Source organism: Rhinatrema bivittatum, chromosome 15 (genome assembly GCF_901001135.1).
Source record: "Rhinatrema bivittatum chromosome 15, aRhiBiv1.1, whole genome shotgun sequence".
Taxonomy (NCBI): domain Eukaryota; kingdom Metazoa; phylum Chordata; class Amphibia; order Gymnophiona; family Rhinatrematidae; genus Rhinatrema; species Rhinatrema bivittatum.
The window spans coordinates 33,595,214-33,618,556 of NC_042629.1; the positions used below are offsets into that span (position 1 = coordinate 33,595,214).

A 23,343-nucleotide genomic window follows, 5' to 3' on the forward strand; every position below is an offset into this window, starting at 1 on the left:
TCCCATCCTGGTGTCTCTACAGAAGGCCTCTTGCTATCTTCTGATGCTGGAAGCCATCCAGGAGTTGATTGGATGCCCCGGAAGCCAGTTTTAAAAGTGGTCAAGCATTGGAAGCTCTGTACACACTGGACCCAGTGGCCAGAGAACACCTGCATTTCCCCAAAGTGGACGCCCTGGTCTGTACCATTTCAAAGCAAACAACTGTCTCAATGGAAGGAGGAGTGGCCGTAAAGGATGCACATGATAGGTGGCTGGAATTCATCCTTAAACAAGCCTTTGACATGACAACAATGACATTAGAGATTGCTTCCTGTTGTGCCCTGGTGGCTCACTTGTGCCTGCTTCTCTCGAGAGATGCAGATAACTCAGGGGTGCATTCCAGAAAGGCTATGGAGCCCTCCACTGCCTTTAGTGGACGTGGGCTCTGACCTAGTCCAAACACCAGCTAGAGGAGTGGCCTTAGTGGTGGCGGCCAGAAGACAGCTATGCCTGCAAAATTGGTGAGTGGACGTGACCTCTAAGGCAAACCTCCCTAAAGATGCCCTTTAAGGGATCCCTCCTGTTCGGGAGCGAATTGGAAAAGCTGGCCAGTAAGTGGGGTGAATCTCCAGTGCCTCGGCTAACAGAAGATAAGAGAGAGAGATTGCAGCCCCCCTCACCTATGAGGAGTTGGGCCAGGGGTTCCCGGCGCTTTTGGCCCTACAGGAATGCGACATTTCAGAGGTCCTTGGGAAGGTCTTGGTCCTTTCACAGTCGACAACGGATGGTGGGCTGCTTCGGGTTCAGGTTTGGCCTGAACTTCCCAATGAAGGTTTGCTGACCTATCCTCTGGAAGAGGAGATAGAGGGTTGACTCCCTCTTGTACCAGCAGTGGGTCTAGATCATGTCAGACACAAGGGTACTGGATATCATATGAGAAGGATACATGCTCGAGTTTTGCAGCACTCCTTGGGACATATTCATGATATCTCTGTGCCACTCCCAGCACAAGAAGCTGGCAGTAGAATCTACCTTTAATAAGGCTCCTCAAGTTGAGGGCTATAATTCCTGTACTTATGCCCCAAGAAAATACAGGGAGTTATTCCATCTATTTCATCATACCCAAGAAGGAGGGTTCCTTTCGTCCCATCCTGGACCTCGAGTGTCCACCGTCATCTGCATGGAAACTCTATGCTCCATCATAATGACTGTGCAACCGGGAGAGTTCTTAACTTCCCTGGACCTCTCTGAGGCCTACCTTCATATTCCAATCCGACAAGACCACTAGCATTTCCTACGCTTTGCAGTGCTGGGCTGCCATTATCAGTTCCGGGTGTTGCCCTTCAGCCTGGCCACCGCACTCGGAACATTTTCCAAAATTATGGTGGTCATGGCAGCAGCACTGAGGAAAGAAGGGAATCCTGGTGCACCCTTACTTGGATGACTGGTTGATCCGGGCAAAGTCGTTAGAAAGTCTCCAGGTGACCAGCAGGGTGACGTCCCTGCTTCAGGAGCGTGATTGGGTCACGAACATGGACAAATGCAGTCTCAAGCACTCCCAATCCTTAGAGTATCTGGGAGTCCGGTTCGACACCAAGCAGGACAAGGTCTCCCTCCCACCCTTGAGGTTGAGGAAGCTGATGTGCCAAGTGCGTCAGTTGACTAACACAATGCGCCTCAGGGTGTGGAGCTATCTTCGGGTCCTCGGTCTGATGGCGTCGACCCTGGAGGTAGTACCCTGGGCGAGGGCACCCATACATTCACTCTGATGCTCCCTGCTGTCATGTTGAAACGTGCTGACTCAAGACTATTCAGTTCATCTCCACCTAACAATGGAAGTATGTTCTCGGCTCCAGTGGTGGCTACAGGAAGTTCATCTGAGCAAGGGTGTGAGCCTGTCCCCACTGAACTGACTAGTCCTCATGGTGGACGTGAACCTCCGGAGGTGGGGAGCTCACTGTCAGGAACTGACAACCCAGGGGTGTTGGACTAAGGCAGAGGTGCACTGGAACATATACTGCCTGGAAGCCCGGGCAGTCAGATTAGCGTGTCTACAGTTCAGCCGCATGCCCCAGGGTCAGGTGGTCCGCGTGATGTCTGTCAATGCAACAGTAGCCTACATCAACTGCCAGGGAGGAACCAAGAGCCAGCAAGTGTCTCTGGAGATAGATCTCCTTATGGAATGGGTGGAATTGAATCTACAGATGATCGTGGCCTCCCACATCGCAGAAAAAGACAACATCAGAGCAGACTTTCTCAGCAGGGAGCTCTGGAATTTGTTGCCAGAGGATGTGGTTAGTGTAGCTGGGTTCAAAAAAGGTTTAGATAAGTTCTTGGAGGAGAAGTCCATTAATGGCTATTAATCAAGTTTACTTAGGGAATAGCCACTGCTATTAATTGCATCAGTGCATGGGATCTTCTTAGTGTTTGGGTAATTGCCAGGTTCTTGTGGCCTGGTTTGGCCTCTGTTGGAAACAGGATGCTGGGCTTGGTGGACCTTTGGTGGACCCAGCATGGCAATTTCTTATGTTGGCCAGAGCCTTTCAGCTGCTGGTAGATCGCTGGGCCTCCCATCCATCAACCTGCTAGCCACATCTCACAATTCGGTTTCCCGATTCTTCAGTCGCAGTTCTCTGGGGATCGACACCCTTGTCCAGACCTGGCCCAGAGGAAGACTTAGTGTACACCTTCCCTCCATGGCCTCTGCTGGGCAAGGTCATTCGCAAGATTGAGCACCATAGGGGATTAGTTCTTTTAGTGGCTGTGGATTGGCACAGATGCCTGTGGTTTGCAGACATGTGGAGGCTTCTGGTGGAGACCCCCCCCCCCCCCCCCCCCCCGGGTACCTTCCTCTGCACAGGGATCTGTTCCAACAATGAGGATCTGACTTTTTTTTTTTTTTTTTTTTTTTTTTTGTCTTATGGTCTGGCATTTGAGAGGGCTTGCCTGATGAGGCATGAGTGGAAGTTCTCAATGTCCTTAGTGTATGTGCAGATCTGGAAAATATTTGAGGCCTGGTGCAAGGAACACAGGGTTGCCCCGTGGATGGCCAAAATCCCGCTGGTTCTGGAATTTTTACAGGACGGCCTGAATAAAGGGCTGTTCCTTTACTCCTTGAAGGTCCATGTAGCGGCTATCTCCTGTCTCAGAGGCATGGTGAACAGAATCTGCCTGTTGCTGCATCCAGACATGGCCCGTTTTCTAAAAGGGGTAAAACACCTCTGGCCAGTCCCTTTGTAGAATTTTAATCTAGTATTGGTCTTTTTAGTAGTGTCTTCGTTTTGGCTGCTGCATAGTCTATCCTTGCGCCTGTTAATGCTGAAAACTGTGTTATTGGTGGCAATATGCTCGGCTCGTAGCATCTCTGAATTATAGGTATTGTCAGAAATCTTTCCTCCGGATGACTCCAGGAGCGTTACAACTTCGTACCGTTCCATCCTTCTTGCCCAAGATAGTTTCGGAGTTTCACTTGAATCAGTCCCTAGATTGGCACAAGGGCACGGAAGACTACCGCCTCCTCCGCCATTTAAACATCAGGCTTTTGGTACGGTATCTGGAACTCTCAGAACCAGTTTGCAAGATGGGACTGCTTGGTTGTTCTTCACTGTGGAAAGAGGCAAGGCGAATCAGCTTCGTGGGCTACCATAGCTCTCTGAATCAAGGAGATGGTCATGGGAGCTTATGTACAAGGAGGAAAGCCATTATCCTTTCAGGTTAAAGCTTGTTCCACTATGGCTCAGGCAGTATCCTGGGTGGAAGCTAAGCTACTGACTCCCATCACGTCTGCTGAATGGCGACATGATCTTCCTTGCACACCTTCCCCAGGTTCTATTGCCTGGATGTTTGGGTCCGAGAGGATGCAGCCTCTGCAAGGGCAGTGTTAACCGGACTGCGGGCAGCCTCCTGCCCCGATCAGGAGTACCATTTGTACATCCCATTGGTCCTGAGTCCATCTGGCTACACGCTAAGAAATGGAGAAATTACTTACCTGATAATTTCGTTCTCCATAGTGTAGACAGATGGACTCAGCATGCTGCTCAAGAACGGTGCCAAGGAATCTCCCATGAAGTGAATATCGATTCCAAGAGTTTACTGGTAAGCCATCACCCAGTCCCTAGATCAGAGCATCTATGATCTTGCTGGGATTCAGTTGGGTTGAGTACAGTTACAGTCATATGTTTTTAATCAAGCTTAAATTAAGTTTGTCAATTGTATGTCCGCAACAGCTTTTGGTGAGAATACTGAAGGGCTGAGGTCACTACAGGGGTGTCAGCTTTGAAACCTGCCTCTGTCTCCATCTGCTAGCAGGGATGCATATAACCCATTGGTCCTAAGTACATCTGTCTACAATAAGGAAAACAAAATTATCAGGTAAGTAATTTCTCCATTTAACTGCTTCTCTTTATTTCCCAGCTTCTCCATTTAACGGTACAACAGTCACAGTATGACTGTAACAAGAAGTTGTCTTTAAAAGCTAAGTGCACCAGTGCCTGCTGGGGATGCCGGAGCTGCATAACATTGTCTATTGTTAAGAAGTTTAAATGGACAATATGTCCATGCCTAATGTCAACCCAATAATTTAATCTTTTGTATAACGTGTATTTTTTTTTTTTTTTTTTGCAGAATTCATGAGATTTTATATAGTAAACTGTATTAACTATCAAATAGATGTATAATGAAATATGGGCAGATGTCATTTGCCTTAATTTATGGTTTTCTCTTGCAAGATTTATAAGTGGAAGTAGAGATGGAACAGCTCGGATTTGGCAATTCCAACAGCAAGAATGGCGGAGTATTTTGCTGGATATGTCTACTAGATTACCATGGTAGGTTATTTTCATTGGAGGGAGTAAAGATGGAGAGAAGCAATAGTTTACATAATCTCTAATGACTTGACACAAACTAATTTAGCAATCTGCCAAAAATCTCTCGTACATTCAGGAGGATCAGCAAACTAAAATTTTCATTCAAAGCCTTTTCTAAATAAGGCTGGAGGTGTGCTGTGTAACTGACTTGGTCATGGAATACATTATCAACCTTGTTTCATGGTCTCTGCCTTTCTTCTTCAATATGCGCTGTAATCTTTCCCCACCATGAAAAAATGAACATCTGGAATAAAAGTAGAGAATGCTACTGTTAGACTGGCAAGGGATATGAAACCAGAAGTGGCTGATTTTGATGAATCATAGTTTAAGGCTTTTTTTTATTGTGTTAAATTTTCTGCCTACAATTCATGTGCCAGTTGAAGCAGTCTCTTGTACACACACATACCACCTCATTGACTGAACAAAGATAGTGTTGAAATCACCATGTACTTTGACCATAAAATTGCACTTTCTGATATTTAAAATGCAATTTCAGTAATGTATCTCTCTCAGAAAGAAAGGAGAATTGTACAATAAGAGTGGCTCTAGTTTCAATGTTAACTTCAAATGATTTTTCCAGAAGTTCTGATAAATTCACATTTTCCTCATGATTATCTTGCTTTTGCTTTGAAGAGTTACCTATTTCCTGATATTGTGCTGCATAATATATTCTATCTGTAGCAGGAACTGCTTCATTAGTGTACTTCAGTACATTTACCAGGTAACTTCTAAATAAATCTGTTGGTGACATTAAATGAGTTTTAGGAAAATTTACTAACCTCAAATTATTCTTTCTAATTTGATTTTCTAACATTTCTAATTTATCAGAATACATCTTCTCAGATTTAATCAGATTTGCTTGTATCTTATCTAGATCATTTACCTTATTTTCCAACACAATTACTGAACCATCTATTTTATCCACCTTAGTATGTAAAACCACATTCTTATTTAATACATCCTGTAAAGTGCTAGCAATATTGTTTATAGATCTTTGCATTGAGACTAACATGGTCCCAATTTCTTCAAGGGTGACATTTTTTGGTAGAATTATTGGTAATATCAGCCAAAGATCCCACTTGGGTTTCATCATCTCCTCCCTCCATTGGAGCCTTTCCCATTTCCTTACATTCTATGGAGGAATCACCATTTTGTTCCCCAGAGCCCTGGAGAGGGCTCTCCGAGGAGCAGTCTAAACTTCCTGCCCCTCTCTGGTCCCGCAATGGTGTAAAGTTCATTTTTTGTTTAGGGCCCTTCTCTCTTCTCGGAGGGTGGCTCAGGTGTTGCTGGTGCTCCTGGGTTGACCCCCCTGCGACTATACTACCTGGATTTGTTATGGGAGTTTTTGCGAAGCAGTCCGCAATTCTGGGTTGGTTACTAATAGAATTCGGTGTTGAGGACAATTCTCTCAGTCTCGCCTTCCTCTTTGTATGTGGCATCACAAAGAGGAAAGCTATAACCAACCACTATATAAACAAGAAAAAAGAAGTAAAGAAAATACCTAGGACTCCTTCTGCGTTGACTTCAAAGTTCCTTTATGTCCTCTCCAGAATCTCCTGGCTCCGGATTGAATCAATCAAAATTTCTCCCCAATGCCAATCACGCCAAGCAAAGCCGCGCGCCCCTTAGGAGTGTGTGGCTTTGGCGGTGCGCCGTTTTTATGGGCGCCTCGCTCGGCTCCGCCCCCTGATGTCTAGGCTTGCAGAGAGTACTGCAAAGGAAAGGTTCACCTCCGGATGATAGCAGGTAAAGTCCGCAGCAATTGGGAACCGCTAGGGCGCCGTTTTTATGGGCGCCTCGCTCGGTTCCGCCCCCTGATGTCTAGGCTTGCAGAGAGTACGGCAAAGGAAAGGTTCACCTCCGGGTGATAGCAGGTAAAGTCCACAGCCTCTTCTGTGAGTTTATCCTTACATATTATCATAGGAAACACGAGAAAATGGAGAAAAGACATAAAACAAAGAAGCAGTCTCCAAAAAATACATCAATATAGGCATTACGTCAACCCTCGCCATTACTCTTTACTGTACCAGCACAATGGAGAGTCTTAGGATAGAGCACCCAAGTATGATTTTAACTGATCAGGTTGATTGAATATATATTTCATTCCCTGATAAATAATAATACAACGACATGGAAATTTTAATACATATTTAGCACCTCTTTGTAAGGCTGCTCCTCTCATTGATAAAAATTCCTTTCTCCTTATTTGAGTGTCACGGGAGATCTGTTGGTGACATTAAATGAGTTTTAGGAAAATTTACTAACATCAAATTATTCTTCCCTTTGGCCTAGCCGCAGCTCCATGTTCCTTTTCAAAGGTAATGGTGATGGTGGCATTGGTGGCCTTGAAATGAAGGCATTTTGGTTCATCCTTACCTGGATGATTGGCTCATAAGAGTAAAATCAGAGCAAGAGAGTGCGAGCCACTGAAGGCATGGTGCAGTTTTTGCAAGAGATTGGGTAATGAATGTCTCCAAGAGCAGTCTCATTCCATTTCAGGCGCTGGAATACTTGGGAGCTTTGTTCAATACAAGTATAGGTTGTGTGCATCTGACAAACCAAAGAATTCAGAAGCTGCAGCATCAAGTTCTTTTGTTGATTTCAGTTAGGAGTTTGACAATATGAAGTTATCTACAGCTTTTGGAATCCTAGTACTCTAGGTAAGGGCACATAAGCTTTTTCAGAGGGTTTTTTTTTTGTCCAGGTGGGATCCTCTGTGTCTAATTTTTCTCTGAGGCTTCTGGTAGAGGTCTAAGTTACTCTCCACCTGTGGCTAAATTCCCAGAACTTGGAAAAAGGAGTGGAATTGGAACCTCTGGTTTTGATCATGGTGACAACAGATGTCAGCCTTTCAGGTTGGAGGGCTTATGTCTGGATAAAATTGCTCGAGGATTTTGGACAGAGGAAGAAGCAAAGAAGTCTATCAATTATTTGGAAAACAGAGTGATTTGGTTGGCACTTTAGATTTTGTGCCTTCTCAGGGTCAAGCAGGCAGGATGTCTGACAATAATTAGGGAGGTACAAAGAGTCCTCATGTGTCAGAGTAGATGGATCTGCTTCTTCTTTGGGCAGAAAAGAGTCTGAGGAATCTATCTGTTTCACATATAGTGGGAGTGGAAAACATTCAGGCAGTCTTTCTCAGCCAAAACTTCATCAATCCAGGGTAGTGGCAATTGTCTCGGAAGGCTTTTGATCAAAAATTGAACTGGTGGGGCACTCCCCTAATGGATTTGATTGCATTCCTGGAGGTAGCCAAGATACAAAGGTTATTTATTTATTTATTAATTATACCGGCTTTCATGACAGGAGTCACATCAAACCGGTGTACATTTAACAATGTGTGTAAGAGGATCATTGGGGCTGAATGCCCTGATTCAGGATTGGCAGACAGGAGCTGTTCATTGGGTTTCCTCCATGGCCCATGATAGGAAGAGTGCTTCAAATTTCCAGGCATCAAGGTTTGGTTATTCTAGTGGCTCTGGGCTGGCCTAGGTGCCCTTGGTATGTGGATCTATTCAATTGTTGGACAGAACTCTATTGTGATTAGATCAGAACAAGAACCTTCTCTCACATTGTCCTCCTTTTCCATGAACATCCAGGTCAATTTTTGTCTTATGGCTTAGCCCTTGAGGTCTTGTTTTGATTACAAAAGAATTCCAATGACATGGTGAATTCTGCTCTTGCAAGCCAGGAGAATCTTGACTTCCTTAGTATATGTTAGGATTTTGAGAATTTTTGAATGATGATGCAGAAGGAATTTAGGCCTTCTTTAACACTATATGCCTATTTCAGAGTTTCTTCAGGAGGGTCTGGTTGAGGGACATACTTAATTCTTTGAAGGTGCAAGTGGTGGCTATAGCTGTTACAGAGGGGCATGTGTTGGGGAGATCCTTATTGTCTCATTCAGATATTTCTTAAAAGGGGTCAAATATGTTAGGCCGTCATTGAGAGATCCAGTGCCCTCTTGGGATCAGAACTGTTGGTGTTTCCTTTTGGTAAGTTCTCAGTTTCAGTCTCTTAGAGATTTCCCTTAAGCTGCTTACCTTGAAGGCTATTTTTCTGGTAGCTATCTGATCAGCCAGAAGAATTTCAGAATTGCAAGCTTTATCTTGCAATTCTGAAATTGCAAGATAAAGCTTTTTGGTCATCACGAGAGATACAATCAAGACTTGTACACCTTTCCTTCTTGTCTTCTGAAGGTGATGTCAATTTTTAATTTAAACCAGTCGGTCTGATTGCCTTTGTTTTGCCCCCTTGGTAAGGGTTGAATGAAAAGGTTCTCTGTGAAGCCAGACTAGTTTGGTAAAATAACAGCACAAGCCAAGGCTGTTGAACTGCTAAAACTACGGTATATGAAAAGTTAGTATATCAGAAGTCAGTATTAAGTTTTATTTCTGTTTTCTCAACTAAATTTACAAAAAATCATATAACTTACAAGAATCTAGTCTTATTAGTTCATATGAAATAAAATTATAATGCTAACCAGTTGGAAAATGTTATGGAAACAGCTCAGTGGTGTGTATGTTTAGAGGCAGTGACATATTTAACAGAGTATAATGGCTCAGAAAAGCTGAGCTGGCATTTACTTTACATTGCTTGGTAAGAACTGTTCCCTATAAAATCTTATAAAATGTTTTTTCTCTTACTGGCTGTTGGTATTCAATGTTTCCCAGCACCTCATACACTTTGCAGTTCAGAATGGTGGTCAAGGAACTTCATTTTTTAGATGTTTGGAAGGTCCTGTTGTACTATCTGAAGGTCACAAATGCCTTCAGGAGATCATCATAATCTGTTTGCGATGTTCAATGGTACAAAGAAAGGTGAGGTGAGAACCAAAGTTGCTCTAGTGCAGTGGCTTAAGCAGTATCTGTCAGCAACATGTATTGAAAAGAGTAAGGCTTTGCCTAAGCAGATTAAAACACATTTATCAAGAGCTCAAGAGTGCATCTTGGATGGAGCTGCATTTGATTTCTCCACAGGAATGTTGTCAAGCTGTAATGCATTCTTCCTTATATTCCCTTTTGAAACATTATTGCTTGGAGGGGTGTGCCAGGGAAAGAGCCTCATTCTCTTCTGAAGTATTGGCACTCTGACCACCAGTTCAGGAGTAGCTTTGGTACATTCCTCTTGACTGGACTGGTCTGACTGGATGAAGAGGAAGGAGAAATTTGTTCTTACCTGTTCTTTTGCTTGAGTCCAGTCAGACCAGTCTAGAACTCTCCTGTTTTTTTAGAACCGTATTGCAATCCCTTGCTTTGGGCCATATAGACTTGCAACATTATTATTGGGTCTTCCTGATAAGTTGTTAAAAATACTTCAATTGTTACAAAACGCAGTGGCCTGCATTTTATGTGGATTGCAACGATATAAACATATAACTCTGTCTCCAACAATTACATTTTCTTCCTGTAAGAAGTAGGATTAAATTTATTATATTCAGATGACCCCTATTTAAGGCACAAGCTTGAGTGGTATACTCCTCCATGGACCCTCCAGTCCTCTGGGATAAAATTATTTTTCCGTCAATAAGAAGGCTGAATTAGCCATGCTCTCTGGGTGATGTTCTCCAGGTGGCACGGGGTGGAGCTTCTCTCTTAGACTACAGAGCTTTGCTCTGTGCACATGCGAGGCTGTTCCCGCGTGATTACCTCCTGGGCTTTTTTTTTTTCTTTCCGTGTAGCTGGAATGCAACCAGTAGCAAAATTGAATGCACAGAGTTACCCAATTTGCTAAAGTTCTTTGCCACTGGTGTACCCTGCGCATTTGGGATAAATGACACACACAATTGGGATGAACGGTTGTTCGTTTGGGTTCTTTTCTTGTAGTATGCTAAGGCTCTCTTACAGTCCAAGGTGTGTAGTAATCTCTCTCTGACATTTTGTGGCTTTGGAAAGATTGTAGGCAGTAGGATTGTCTGGTTCAGGTGAAAAACAGATAAGTTTTTGCAAAAAGGATGGGTGCATCCACAGGGTAACCTTGTCATGGTGAAACTGCAGCTATGGAGAATACTGCACCAGTGCCTGAAGCTCCCTAACCCATCTAGCTGAAGTCACTGTGACCAGAAACACCACTTTCCCAAGTTGCATACTTCAGAGAGGCAGTTTCTAGGGGCTCGAAGGGTGGGAGCACAAAGTTGACTATGTTGTGGATTGTATTTCTCATGGCCCCACCACGACGGGGGGAGGGACTGGAAGGGTTTAAAGATTTATTAGGCATTAACACGCACTTCTCTTTGTTGTTGTACTTTTGTGCTAAATGTTTTAATAAAACTTTCAATTAAAAAAAAAAGTTGATATCCCAGGGAATCTGGGGCTTTAGGACTGTTGGGTACATAACAGTTCTATATCTAGTTTGGCTACATGTTTAGAATGTGTGTTCTTGGAAGCCCTTTGGTTTTTTAAGGTTCTCATTTCGAAGTTAGCTTGTTACAGATATCATTGTCAGGCTGAGATCAGCCTGGATGCTTATAGCAAACCTGTGGTCTTTCTCCATCTGCTGGAACATAACCCACTCGTCTGGACTGTTCAGATAAGAACAAATGTTTGCTTTCTATTGATCTTTTCCAGTAAAGATTAGTTCAGAGAGAAACACCTTGCAAAATCATATTGTTATACAATGTATAGTCATAGCAAAAATGATAACACCCAAACTATAAACAGATTGAAAAAGACTCTCCTGCCCCCTCCCATTTCGCAGCACTGATAAATCAATCCTCTGACTCATTGCTATATCAAACTTTCTGGTTTTAGCCCTTCTGTTGCTCTCTGCCCTTACCCGGTTTCCTCTTCTTTGATAACCAGGAGGGCGTGTGAGAACGAAGCACATGCTTCATTGAGAGCGATCGGGCTCTGCCCTCATGTCTGGTATTCTTAGGCTAACTGATGCACAAGAAATGGAGGGGAATAGCGGAGTGTCTGGGGGCCTGTAGAAGTCAAACTGTTCAGCAGTTACAGTAATGTTAGTGTCAACTTCCTTAGTTGCCTTGCAGTTATTTGTGTCCCCCACTCAGTTGAAATTGCATGGTTTTGTTTTGTGTTTGTTTTTTTTTTTTAGAATTGTATCAGTGCAACAATTTTTTTCTTTGCTACAGTGATCCATGCTCTGAAGAGGACAAGTTCATAAAGCCTAGAGTCACAATGATAGCGTGGGATCGGTTTGATACCTTAGTAATCACAGCGATAAATAATCACCAGCTGAAAGTATGGAACTCAGTTAGTGGGCAGCTACTTCACAGTATGATGGTATGTGAATGATTTAATGTTTGTTTTTATTCTGCTTTTCTTTAGTACAGAAGTCAGCCATGTACTAAGTTGTTTTGGTTTTTTTTTTATTTAGGTACTGTAGCGTCTTGTTTGTAATTGTTGGATTGAAGTAAATTGGAAAGCTCTGATGATCTTGAAAACTGATAGTATCAGTAAGATTTGATTGTGTTGCCACTTTAATGTTGTTTAGGACAGGTAGTCTGATAAACATGGAAAACTTTTGGAGAGAAGGAAAGAAGGGTGGTGGTGTTAAAGTGCGGTGACTGTGTACTTCTTGGCATTTTCATTCAAGGGACACCAGGATGAAGTTTTTGTCCTGGAACCACATCCATATGATTCTAGGATCATGCTGTCTGCAGGTCACGATGGCAACATTTTCATTTGGGATGTTACTAAAGGCACCAAAACAAAGCATTACTTCAACATGGTAAGATTAAACTCTTTCCTTTATGAAATGTTTATTTAAAAATTGAAGATCTGTTTAAGTGACAACAGGTGTGCTAAATTCATCTTAAACTGCAGAGGCAACTTTTCCTTTTGTAATGTTTGTTATGCATTGCTGTGGTCTTAGATATTGTGACATTTTATAATTAGTCTTTAATATTTAAAAAATGTGGATGTTTTGCAATAACTATTCAATTCCACTCTGCATGAGTTCATTCTATGGTAATAGGGATGCGGAGCCTTTGTGTATCTGATCATTGGCAGCCATTTCTTTACTTGGTCTTCTGGGCATTTTAAATTTTTCTAGGGTACGTGGAGATCCTGCCCCTCACCGTTTTTGTGCTTCTGCCCTCTTGCTACTCTTCTTACCATATAGGGTCAGTTGGTGCTCACTGATCTGGGGGTATGCTCTTCGGCTTCCTGCATTTATTACTTCCTGCTGGGCTGGTATTGGGCAAAATAGACAGCTGGCCTTTTACCTGGACTGGACAGCAACTCACTGCCAGTTCACGCAACTTGTCTACTTTGACAAGAACAGATTGGAAGTCAGTGTCCAAACAGACCCTATCCAACTGGCTAGCAGACTATTTCATTTTGCTGTGCACAAGCTGGACTGCAACTTGAGGGCCATGTCCAGGCTCATTCCGTACAAGCAATGTCCGCTTCGGTGGCTCATTGTTTGGACAAAGATGGGCGACGTGACAGTAATTTCGGTCAGTTGGTCCTCTGTAATCTTTCAGCCGTAAAACCCAACTCTTCCTGCCTTGGGTCCTTTGTTCGGGTTCAGGCTGTCTCCCAGTGTTATAGCAGCACTGGTTGTTGTGCAGGTTGGCACCTGTTAAGTGCTGGCTTTCTTAGGTTTGGGAGCACCTGTAGCTACGTATTCACCCATGTGAGGGCTACCATCCTGCTTGTCCTAGGAGAAAGCAGAGTTGCTTACCTGTAACTGCTGTTCTCCTGGGACAGCAGGATGTTAGACCTTGGACCTCACAAAACTCACCCTTCACCAGGCGGAGTTGGCTTTCTTTACGTTTGTTTTATTTTTTGCGAATTCTATATTATAAGACTGAAGAGGAACCCCCCCGTGGATGGTGGCTGGTCATGCTCAGTGTTTGTCAGTTTTCCATGCAAGCTCCATCTGTTTTGTGTGAGCGCTAACATCTTGCTCTCCTAGGAGAACACCTGTTACAGGTAAGAAACTCTGCTTTCTCCTAGGACAGAAGGATGTGAGTCCTCACGAAACCCGCCCGCCACTCCGCGGAGTTAGGTTTCTCCTGTGTTTGTTTTTTTTTTTCCCCCCCTATAATTCTGTGTTACAAGACTGAAGAGGGACACTGTGTGGATGCGTGGATAGTGACATGCTGGGCATACTCTGTGTGCCAATCAAAGTTTCTAGAAAGCTTTCCACGCAGGGACCTTTCCATGAAGAAGGGGGAGGCAGTTTCTCGGGGCATGGTGGCTTGTTGGATTAAGGAGTGTATGTGGATTCTGGGAAGCCTCTTCCGAGACAAGACAGAGTGTATTCGACCCGGGCTCAGGCAGTTTCGTGGGCAGAATTGCGTTTGCTTTCTCCGGCAGAGATTTGTAGAGTGGCAAACTGGTTGTTTTTGCATATGTTTTCCAGGTGATACCAACTGGATGTGGTGGAATGGGAGGATTCTGCCTTTGCTAGGGCACTGCTGCTTGGGCCTCTGGCAGCCTCCCACCCTTTGGGTGGGGGGGGGGGAAGTAGCTTTGGTACATCCCACTGGTGTGGACTGGCTTGCCTGGATGAAAAGGAAGGTGAAATTACTTTTTACCTGATAATTTCCTTTCCGCAAAGTAAGGCAAGCCAATCCACCCAGCCCAGGGCTACCTTGAGGTGGCAGACTTTCTTCTGTGTTGCTAGGTCCTTGCCAGAAAGGAATGAGGTTCCAGGATCAGTTTGTTAAAATAAAAAAATTAAAAGAATCCACAAGGTTAAGTCGAATAGTGTTTGTAGGATGCGATGATAATGTTAGTATTTAGTAGTTAGTGTCCACAGTTTGCTTTTGGAGAAATACTGGCTGACAAGTCTTTGTTCTCCATCTCCACCTGGAGTGCATAACCCACTGGTGTGGACTGGCTTGTCTTACTTCAAGGAAAGGAAATTATCAGGTAAGAAGTAATTTCACCTTGGAGACAGAAAAGATGAATATAGGGTCTTGCGATCATATTTTGGAAAATCTGCTTTGAACTTCAGGTTTAAGTAAGAAAACCATATTTTAAAATAGTGTCAAGAGCATTGCGGTCTGTTATTTCTTGAGTCATTTTAGTAATCTCTGTTCCCTGTACGTACCCGGATCAGTCCAGACAGTGGGTTATGTCTCCTTTCTAGCAGATGGAGTCAGAGCAAAAAACTGAAAAGGACGGCCCCTTATAGGTTGGAGCGCCCTCTGTGTCCCTTCAGTATTTTTCTCTGACTCCAGCAGATGGCTGGGGACACCTACGGCTCCTCAGCATTTCTTACTATATTTTATTTTTCTTACCTTGGTATGGATCAACTTTAAAAAAAATAAATAAATAAAATTTAATTTACAAGTCTAACTTTGTCACTTCTCCCAGTCATTTTGGACTTGCAGGCAGAACTTGATAGGGACACTTTCTTCCTTTCTGTCTGTCCTTGGGGGTAAGTGTTTTATTTTTCTGTAATTTCTTCTATTCAGCATTTGGCAGAGTGAATGTTGGTGGCTCCAACCTCTTCCCCCCCCCCCCCCCCTCCCAGCAGCCCGCCCTGAGAAGTCGTTTTCCTCGGGCCGTTGTTGACAGGTGCCATTCCTCTGTCCAGCTCTTATAGAGCCAGCTGCTGACAACTTTGGGAGAGCGATTTTCTGCATTCTCCCATGCCGCGCTCGGTGCGATGTGCAGCCTGTGGGGAGTCGGGCCGACTCTTCCGCGACTGCCTTTGCTTGGACTGCCTCCCCGGCGCGGAGGGTTTGTCCACCTTGGAAGGCCGTCTGATTTCACGCGCTTCTGCGCGCCCGTCCTCGAGGAGGCCGGCTCTGTCTCCTTCTCAAGAAGGAGCAGTGGCCATCTTGATTTTGGAGCTGCCTGCTCCTGCGTCTCCCGATTTACCGGATGACTCCAGTTCCTTCCCCCCCCCCCCCCCCCCCCCCCCCCCCCCCGCCAATTCTGACACTGAGCCCTGCCCCTTATAATTCCATTGTGGGACAGCTTAATGGGGCCCCTCCCACTGCCACCCTGGGGCCGTTTTCAGCGCAATTTATTTTACTAATGCAAGTGCATATTTGGCAAGCCTCTCACAGGATCCAGCAGCTCCTCCTTTCCCAAAGATTCCCAGACTTCAAGGTATGGGAGATGTCCCAGATATCTCTCAAGGTCCTGGTCCTCTGGTTCCCTCAGGGACAGGCACCGCAGGGGGCTCACAACCTCCAGCTCCTCCAGGGTCAGGCACTACAGGGGGCTCCTGCCCTCTGGAACTCCCTGGTCCTGCTCTGGTGCGGGGGGGGGGTCTCCCAGCCGGCTAATCCAGACCCCTTCCATCCCCCAACACCCGGACCCAGATTTGGATGACCCTATACCGCTGCTGGAAGGGGATGACCCGCAAGTTTTAAGACTCTTTCAGAGGGATGAACTGGACTCACTTATTCTGAAAGTTCTTGAAGAACTAGACATTGAAGCCCCACAGGAGCCTGTGGGGCCCAGTGAGATGGGGAGAAAGGGAGATCCTCTCTTGGCGGGCCTTCTGCCCCCCCCCCGTGAAAACTTTTTCTTTTCATCACAGACTCCTCCAGTTGTTGTCAATAGAGTGGGATGTCCCTGTTGGCTCTCCCCGGGTCGGCAGGGCAATGGATAAGCTTTACCCACTTCCCGAGGACTCCTTGGATCTCCTCAAGGTGCCCAGCGTTGATTCTTCGGTGTCTGCAGTCACAAAACGGACAACTATCCCGGTCACAGGTGGGACCACGCTAAAGGACACCCAAGATCGCAAGCTTGAGGTGTATTTGAACAGGATCTTTGAAGTTTCAGCTCTAGGGGTCCGTGCGGCGGTCTGCAGCTCGCTCATGCAATGAGCAGGGCTTCGTTGGATGCAACAATTACTTGGAGCTCAAGAGCTTCCTCCGGATGAAGCAAAACAAGTGGATTGCCTGGAGGCAGCTATTGCATATGGGGTGGATGCTCTCTATGATCTCCTCCATGTCCTAGCCACAACTATGGCCTCAGCCATCTCTGCTCGTCGCCTACTTTGGCTTCGCAATTGGGCGGCGGATTCTTCTTCCAAAGCTAGACTGGGCTCTTTGCCTTTTAAAGGGAAGTTGCTTTTTGGAGACGAGCTGGAACAACTCATACAGTCCCTTGGGGAGAAGAAAGTACACAAATTACCAGAAGACCGACCTCTGGGCTCTAGGACTTTCAGTTCCACACATTACCGCTTCAGGGGCCAGCGTCATTTTTGTCAGTCCAGACCAGCCCCGCAGAGAAATTCCTCATCCCAGTCACAGTCCTGGTCTCATTCCTTTTGGGGCCACAGACAGTCCAGGGACAGCCCTTCCCAAGGGGCTGCTAAGTCCACGCAATGAAATCTTGCTGGCCCACTCCTCCAACTCCAGGATCGGCGGACGGCTGTCCCTCTTCTATGAGGAGTGGGTCAAGATCACCTCAGACCAATGAGTCCTGGATATCATAAAGCACGGCTACGCGTTAGAATTTGCTCGACATCTAAGAGACTGATTCGTCTTTTCCCCATGTGGTCTGCTGAAAAAGCAGGATACAGTGAGGCGCTCGCTGACCAGACTCTTGCACTTGGGGGCCATCATCCTGGTACCCTTGTCGGAACTAGGGTCAGGCCACTATTCCATCTATTTCGTGGTTCCCAAGAAGGAAGGAGACTTCCGTCCTATCCTCGACCTCAAGATGGTCAACAAAGCCCTCAAGATTCCACATTTCAGGATGGAAACCTTATGCTCCGTGATCACGGCGGTTCACGAAGGAGAGTTTTTATAGCTTCTCTAGACTTAAGGGAAGCTTATCTACATATTCCTATTCGCCAGTCACAGCAGCGCTTCCTTCGCTTCAAGATTCTGGGACAACATTTTCAATTCCAGGTTCTTCCTTTCGGTCTAGCGACGGCTCCACGGACATTCACCAAGATAATGGTGGTGGTAGCAGCGGCTCTACGAAAGGAAGGGATCCTAGTTCATCCTTACCTGGATGACTGGCTCATCCGGGCAGAGTCCCGGAGTCTGTGTCAGCAGGCAGTGCAGCGGGTGCTACATCTTCTACGCTCCCTCAGTTGGGTTGTCAACCTTCACAAGAGTCACCTCTCTCCTTCACAAACAATAGATTTCCTGGGCGCACGCTTCAACACCACACAGGGGAAGATCTTTCTCCATCGGGATCGAGCGCGCTCTCTCCTTTCTCAACTGCGACTCTTCAGGACTCTCTCTCCGCCCACTGCCTGGGACTACCTCCAACTGCTGGGCTCCATGGTGTCAACCATAGACTTAGTGCCGTGTGCCTTTGCCCATATGCGGCCGCTCCAGCAGGCGTTACTCTCTCGCTGGAAACCTGTGTCACGGGAGTTTCATACCCCTCTCCCACTAGAGAATTCGACCAGAAACAGCCTGCTCTGGTGGCTCAACCTGGATCACCTACTGAAAGGAGTGAACCTGCAAATCCCTCAGTGAATAATAGTCACCATGGACGCCAGTCTCTCCGGCTGGGGAGTAGTATGCGGATCACAGTCGACACAGGGACAATGGTCACCCACCCAGGCGACCTGGCTTATCAATCATCTGGAGACCAGGGCGGCCCGCCTGGCACTCATTCATTTCCTTCCCTTACTCCAAGGGCACACAGTGCGAATTCTCTCCGACAATGCGACGACAGTGGCATACATCAACCAGCAAGGTGGCACGAGAAGTCAACACGTCTCCCAAGAGGCCGACAAGTTGATGAGATGGGTGAAAGCTCACCTCTCCCGGCTAGCGGCCTCTCACATCGCAGATTTCCTCAGTCGCCAGCGCTTAGATTCGGGAGAGTGGGAACTCTCCGAAGAAGCAATGCAACTTCTGGTGCAAAGATGGGGAACGCCCCACCTAGATCTGATGGCCACTCAACGGAATGCGAAGGCAACGTGCTTCTTCAGTCGCAGGAGAGAGCACGGCGCAGAAGGCGTAGATGCCCTGGTCCTTCCATGGCCTCGGAATCTTTTGCTGTATGTGTTCCCACAGTGTCCTCTGGTGGGGAAGGTTCTCAGACAGATAGAACTCCATCACGGTCCAGTATTCCTGGTAGCTCTGGAGTGGGCTCACAGGCCGTGGTTCGCAGATCTGAACAACCTCTCAGTGGATGGCCCTCTATGGCTGGGACATCTTCTGAACCTCCTCCGTCAAGACCCAGTATTTTTCGACTGGGTAGATCGCTTTTGTCTTGCGGCATGGCTTTTGAACGGCGCCGGTTGAGACGGCGGGGATATCCGGACGAGGTTATTTCCATCCTCCTTCAGGCTCAAAAACCATCTACGTCTATTGCTTATGTGCGGGTATGGAAGGTGTTTGAAAATGTGGTGTTTCTCCCTCCGGGTCTCCCCAAGCCATGCTTCCATCTCCAACATTCTCGCCTTCCTAGAGCAAGGGTTGGAGAAGGGGCTGGCTTACAACTCCTTAAAGGTCCAGGTAGCGGCTCTAGGAGCCTTCGTGCCTCACTCTCATGGCCTTCGCCTCTCGGCACATCCTGACATTATTCAATTTTTACAAGGGGTGAAACATGTACGGCCTCCGCTCCGTTCGTCATGTCCGTCCTGGAATCTCAATTTGGTTCTTCGGATCATGGGTGGCCCACCTTTTGAGCCTCTTCTCAGCGCCACAGTCAAGGACCTCACTCTCAAGACTGTGTTCTTAGTGGCCATCTGCTCTGCTCGCCGCATATCTGAATTACAGGCCTTGTGTAGGGTGGTTTCCGCCTTTCATTTGAATCAGACAGTGGAGCTCCCATCCTTCCCGGCTGATTGAGCTCAATCGTCTTGACGTCAAGAGGGTCCTTATGCTCTGTTTAGATGTAACTAATCCTTTTTGACTTACGGACCATCTCTTTGTCCTCTGAAGCGGACCCAGGAAAGGTGGCAAGGCTTCCAAAACCACCATTGCCAGGTGGTTAAAAGATGCAATTGCCTCTGTCTACATTGGGGCTGGGCATTAAGGCTCATTCCCTTCACTCCCAAGCTGCCTCTTGGGCGGAGAGCTCTTCTGTTTCTGCTCAGGAAATCTGCAGAGCAGCCACCTGGAAGTCTTTGCACACCTATGCGCGTCACTATCGCCTACGTGTTCCCTCTTCGCAGTTTGGATCATTTGGTGCGCAAGTTCTTCGTGCTGGGCTATCCAGGGAAGCTTTGGTACATCCCACTGTCTGGCCCGACCCGGGTACGTATAGGGAAAAGAAAATTATTCCTTACCTGCTAATTTTCGTTCCTGTAGTACCACGGATCAGTCCAGATGCCCTCCCTTTCTCTGGATTGCGCCCAGCTCTACTACTTCTCTATCAGACTGTATTTCAGTTCTTTTTGCAAGTTCTCAGCGTTACAAGTTCCTGTTTTCGAGTTCAGGTTTTGTGTTTCTGGTTATAAGTTGCTCCATACTGTGGGCTTTCTGGCTCTGATATTCTATATACTGAAGGGACACAGAGGGCACTCCAACCTATAAGGGGCCGTCCTTTTCAGTTTTTTGCTCTGACTCCATCTGCTGGAAGGGGGGCATAACCCACTGTCTGGACTGATCTGTGGTACTACAGGAATGAAAATTAGCAGGTAAGGAATAATTTTCTTTTACAGGATGCGGCGGCGTTTAGTGCAGGGGTGGGTAATTTAGGTCCTCGAGGGCTGCAAACCAGTTGGGTTTTCAGGCTATCCCTAATGAATATGCATGAAATAGATTTGCCTACAACTGGGCAGAGTACATGCAAATCTCTTATGCATATTCATTAGGGATTGTTACTCAAAAAAATCATATTCAAAAACCTACATATAGCTACCACCGTGTAGTCTATATTGAATGGAGCGAGGAAACCACATAAAAATGGCAGGCTTTTTGTGTAGTAGCTACTAGGTTGTGTGGTAGCTATATGTAGGTTTTTGAATATGATGTTTTTTGAGTAACAATAAGCTATACATCATACACATACAGTTTGAGTTTTCGGTCTATTCATTAGGGATATCTTGAAAACCCAACAGGTTTGAGGCTCTTGAGGACCAGAATTGCCCGAGGGCAAACTCCAGTCCTTGAGTGCCACAAGCAGGCCGGGTTTTCAGTGTATCCACAATGAATATGCATGAGAGATTTACATACAGTGGAGGCAGTGCGTGCAGATCTTTCTCATGCATATTCATTGTTGGGAATTATTAGAAAGGGAATGGTGAATAAAACGGAAAATGTCATAATGCCTCTGTCTCGCTCCATGGTGAGACCGCACCTTGAATACTGTGTATAATTCTGGTCCCACATCTCAAAAAAGATATAGTTGCAATGGAGAAGGTACAGAGAAGGGCTACCAAAATGATAAAGGGGATGGAACAGCTCCCCTGTGAGTAAAGGCTGAAGAGGTTAGGGCTGTTCAGCTTGGAGAAGAGATGGCTGAAGGGGGATATGATAGAGGTCTTTCAGATCATGAGAGGTCTTGAACGAGTAGATGTGAATCTGTTATCTACACTTTCGAATAATAGAAGGACTAGGGGACACTCCTTGAAGTTAGCATGTGGCACATTTAAAACTAACTGGAGAAAGTTCTTCTTCACTCAACGCACAATTAAACTCTGGAATTTGTTGCCAGAGGATGTGGTTAGTGCAGTTAGTGTAGCTGGGTTTTAAAAGGTTTGGATAAGTTCTTGGAGGAGAAGTCCATTACCTGCTATTAATTAAGTTGACTTAGAAAATAGCCACTGCTATTACTAGCAAAGGTAACATGGAATAGACTTAGTTTTTGGGTACTTGCCAGGTTCTTATGGCCTGGATTGGCCACTGTTGGGAACAGGATGCTGGGCTTGATGGATCCTTGGTCTGACCCAGTATGGCATGTTATGTTATTGTAGATATCCTGAAACCTGGCCTGTTTGTAGCACTCAAGGACTAGAGTTTGCCATTCCTATGGTTCTACAACATTTTGAAATGTGTCAATATATTGAATTCCTTTGCATGCATTGAGTTCTGAAATGTACAAAAAGAATAGTCTACATATGGAAGTGAATAATTAGCTTTGTCATCTGGTGACATTTTCCAAATACATTTCACATCTTTTTTAAAATATTAAATTGAGATTAATCTTTGTGTATAGGACTGTCCTTAATAGTAAAACCTTTCTGTGTGTATTTTTTCACTATAGATCGAAGGGCAAGGCCATGGAGCTGTGTTTGACTGTAAATTTTCATCAGATGGACAACACTTTGCTTGTACAGACTCTCATGGGCACTTATTAATATTTGGCTTTGGATGCAGTAAACCATATGAAAAGGTAACTTAGGTTTAAAGTCTGGATACATAGGATATGATTGGATCTGCATATATTGAAGACATTTCAAGCCTGGCTATTAGAGTTGCTTAAAACCATAAAATATGGTGTATGTGTGTCCTTCCATTCCCAGTCCCGGATATTTCTTATGTTCCTGCCAGCAGGCTTGTTTTTCATCGACTGTAGTTGTTAAATGGAGTAGACTATTTCCATTATTCTACTGAGTTAAATGGAGCCTCCAAATCAAGGGGCTGATGCAACAAGTTGATGTGCTGAAAATGGGCACTGGTACTGAGTGCCCGATTTCCTAACACGTCAGCCACATCCCTATGCACCCAATGCAATATGTAAATGAGAAGCAGCGAAAAACAGGGCACACTATGGAGAATGTGCATCTCTGGTGCTCAAAAGAGGTTATTGCATTGGGTGCCCACAATTGCAATGGGCGCTCAGTATGAGTGTCTGTTTTGATCGCATTTTGCTGAGATGCCGATTTTGCATGCTGCAGTTTATTATATCAGGCACCCATTGCTACGGGTGTCTAAATTGTGCAGTCATAAAAAATGTACATTTTTTTTTTTGAGCCAGTCAATACATATTTATTATTTTGCCTTTGCAAGCAATAAATTCAAGAACCAGGATATTATTAAGGAAGAGGACACATTTATTGCAACATAGAGAGCAATGAAACACGTAGATGGATCGGTGTAAACAAATATTTATTGAAGCTTGCCTGACTCTGGCCGAGTTTCGCACCTATAAAACAGAGTAAATCTTGTTAAACAGCTGTTACATTAGCTCATAAGACTCACTGTATTCTTATACTCATTTAAGCAATTACGTTTCAAAATTTTATTAGATGCCACATCAGTTGACACATATATACATATATACATTTATTTAATTGCCCTTGTTTTAAAGATATCATCTGCCAATATTCATATAACAGTTCCTCTTCTTTTCAAAGGTATACAATACTGATATCACTAAAGCTCTGCTTTAAATTCTAAGGAACCTCCTCCTGTTTGAACGTTGTGTTCTTTTAAGCCAATTCATGAGGCTTGTAAGGTATCTATTTTATTATTTTATTATATTATTTCATTTCATTTTATTTCAAACTGGATCATTCACACAATATAGTCTTTCCTTCTTCATATATACTCATTGTAGAGCTCATGTTTTTGTATATCTTTATAGTATTATTTTAGATTGATACGTACACACCATTGAGATCATATCTTCATATCAAGTGTATGCCTATGTAATTAGTATACACATATACAAGTACCATTCAGCACAATTATGATACAATATAC

General features: G+C 45.0%; 1 protein-coding gene across 1 annotated transcript in view; it reads left to right on the forward strand.

Moving 5' to 3' along the window:
- The window catches only part of BRWD1 (bromodomain and WD repeat domain containing 1), a 282,561-nt gene that overhangs the window by 56,512 nt on the left and 202,706 nt on the right, over positions 1 to 23,343 (forward strand). Inside the window, exons 13-16 of the mRNA XM_029577859.1 lie at positions 4,707 to 4,805; positions 11,935 to 12,085; positions 12,399 to 12,533; positions 21,902 to 22,030. Of these exons, the coding sequence (XP_029433719.1) occupies positions 4,707 to 4,805; positions 11,935 to 12,085; positions 12,399 to 12,533; positions 21,902 to 22,030 (514 nt within the window). The remainder of the gene's footprint in view (positions 1 to 4,706; positions 4,806 to 11,934; positions 12,086 to 12,398; positions 12,534 to 21,901; positions 22,031 to 23,343) is intronic.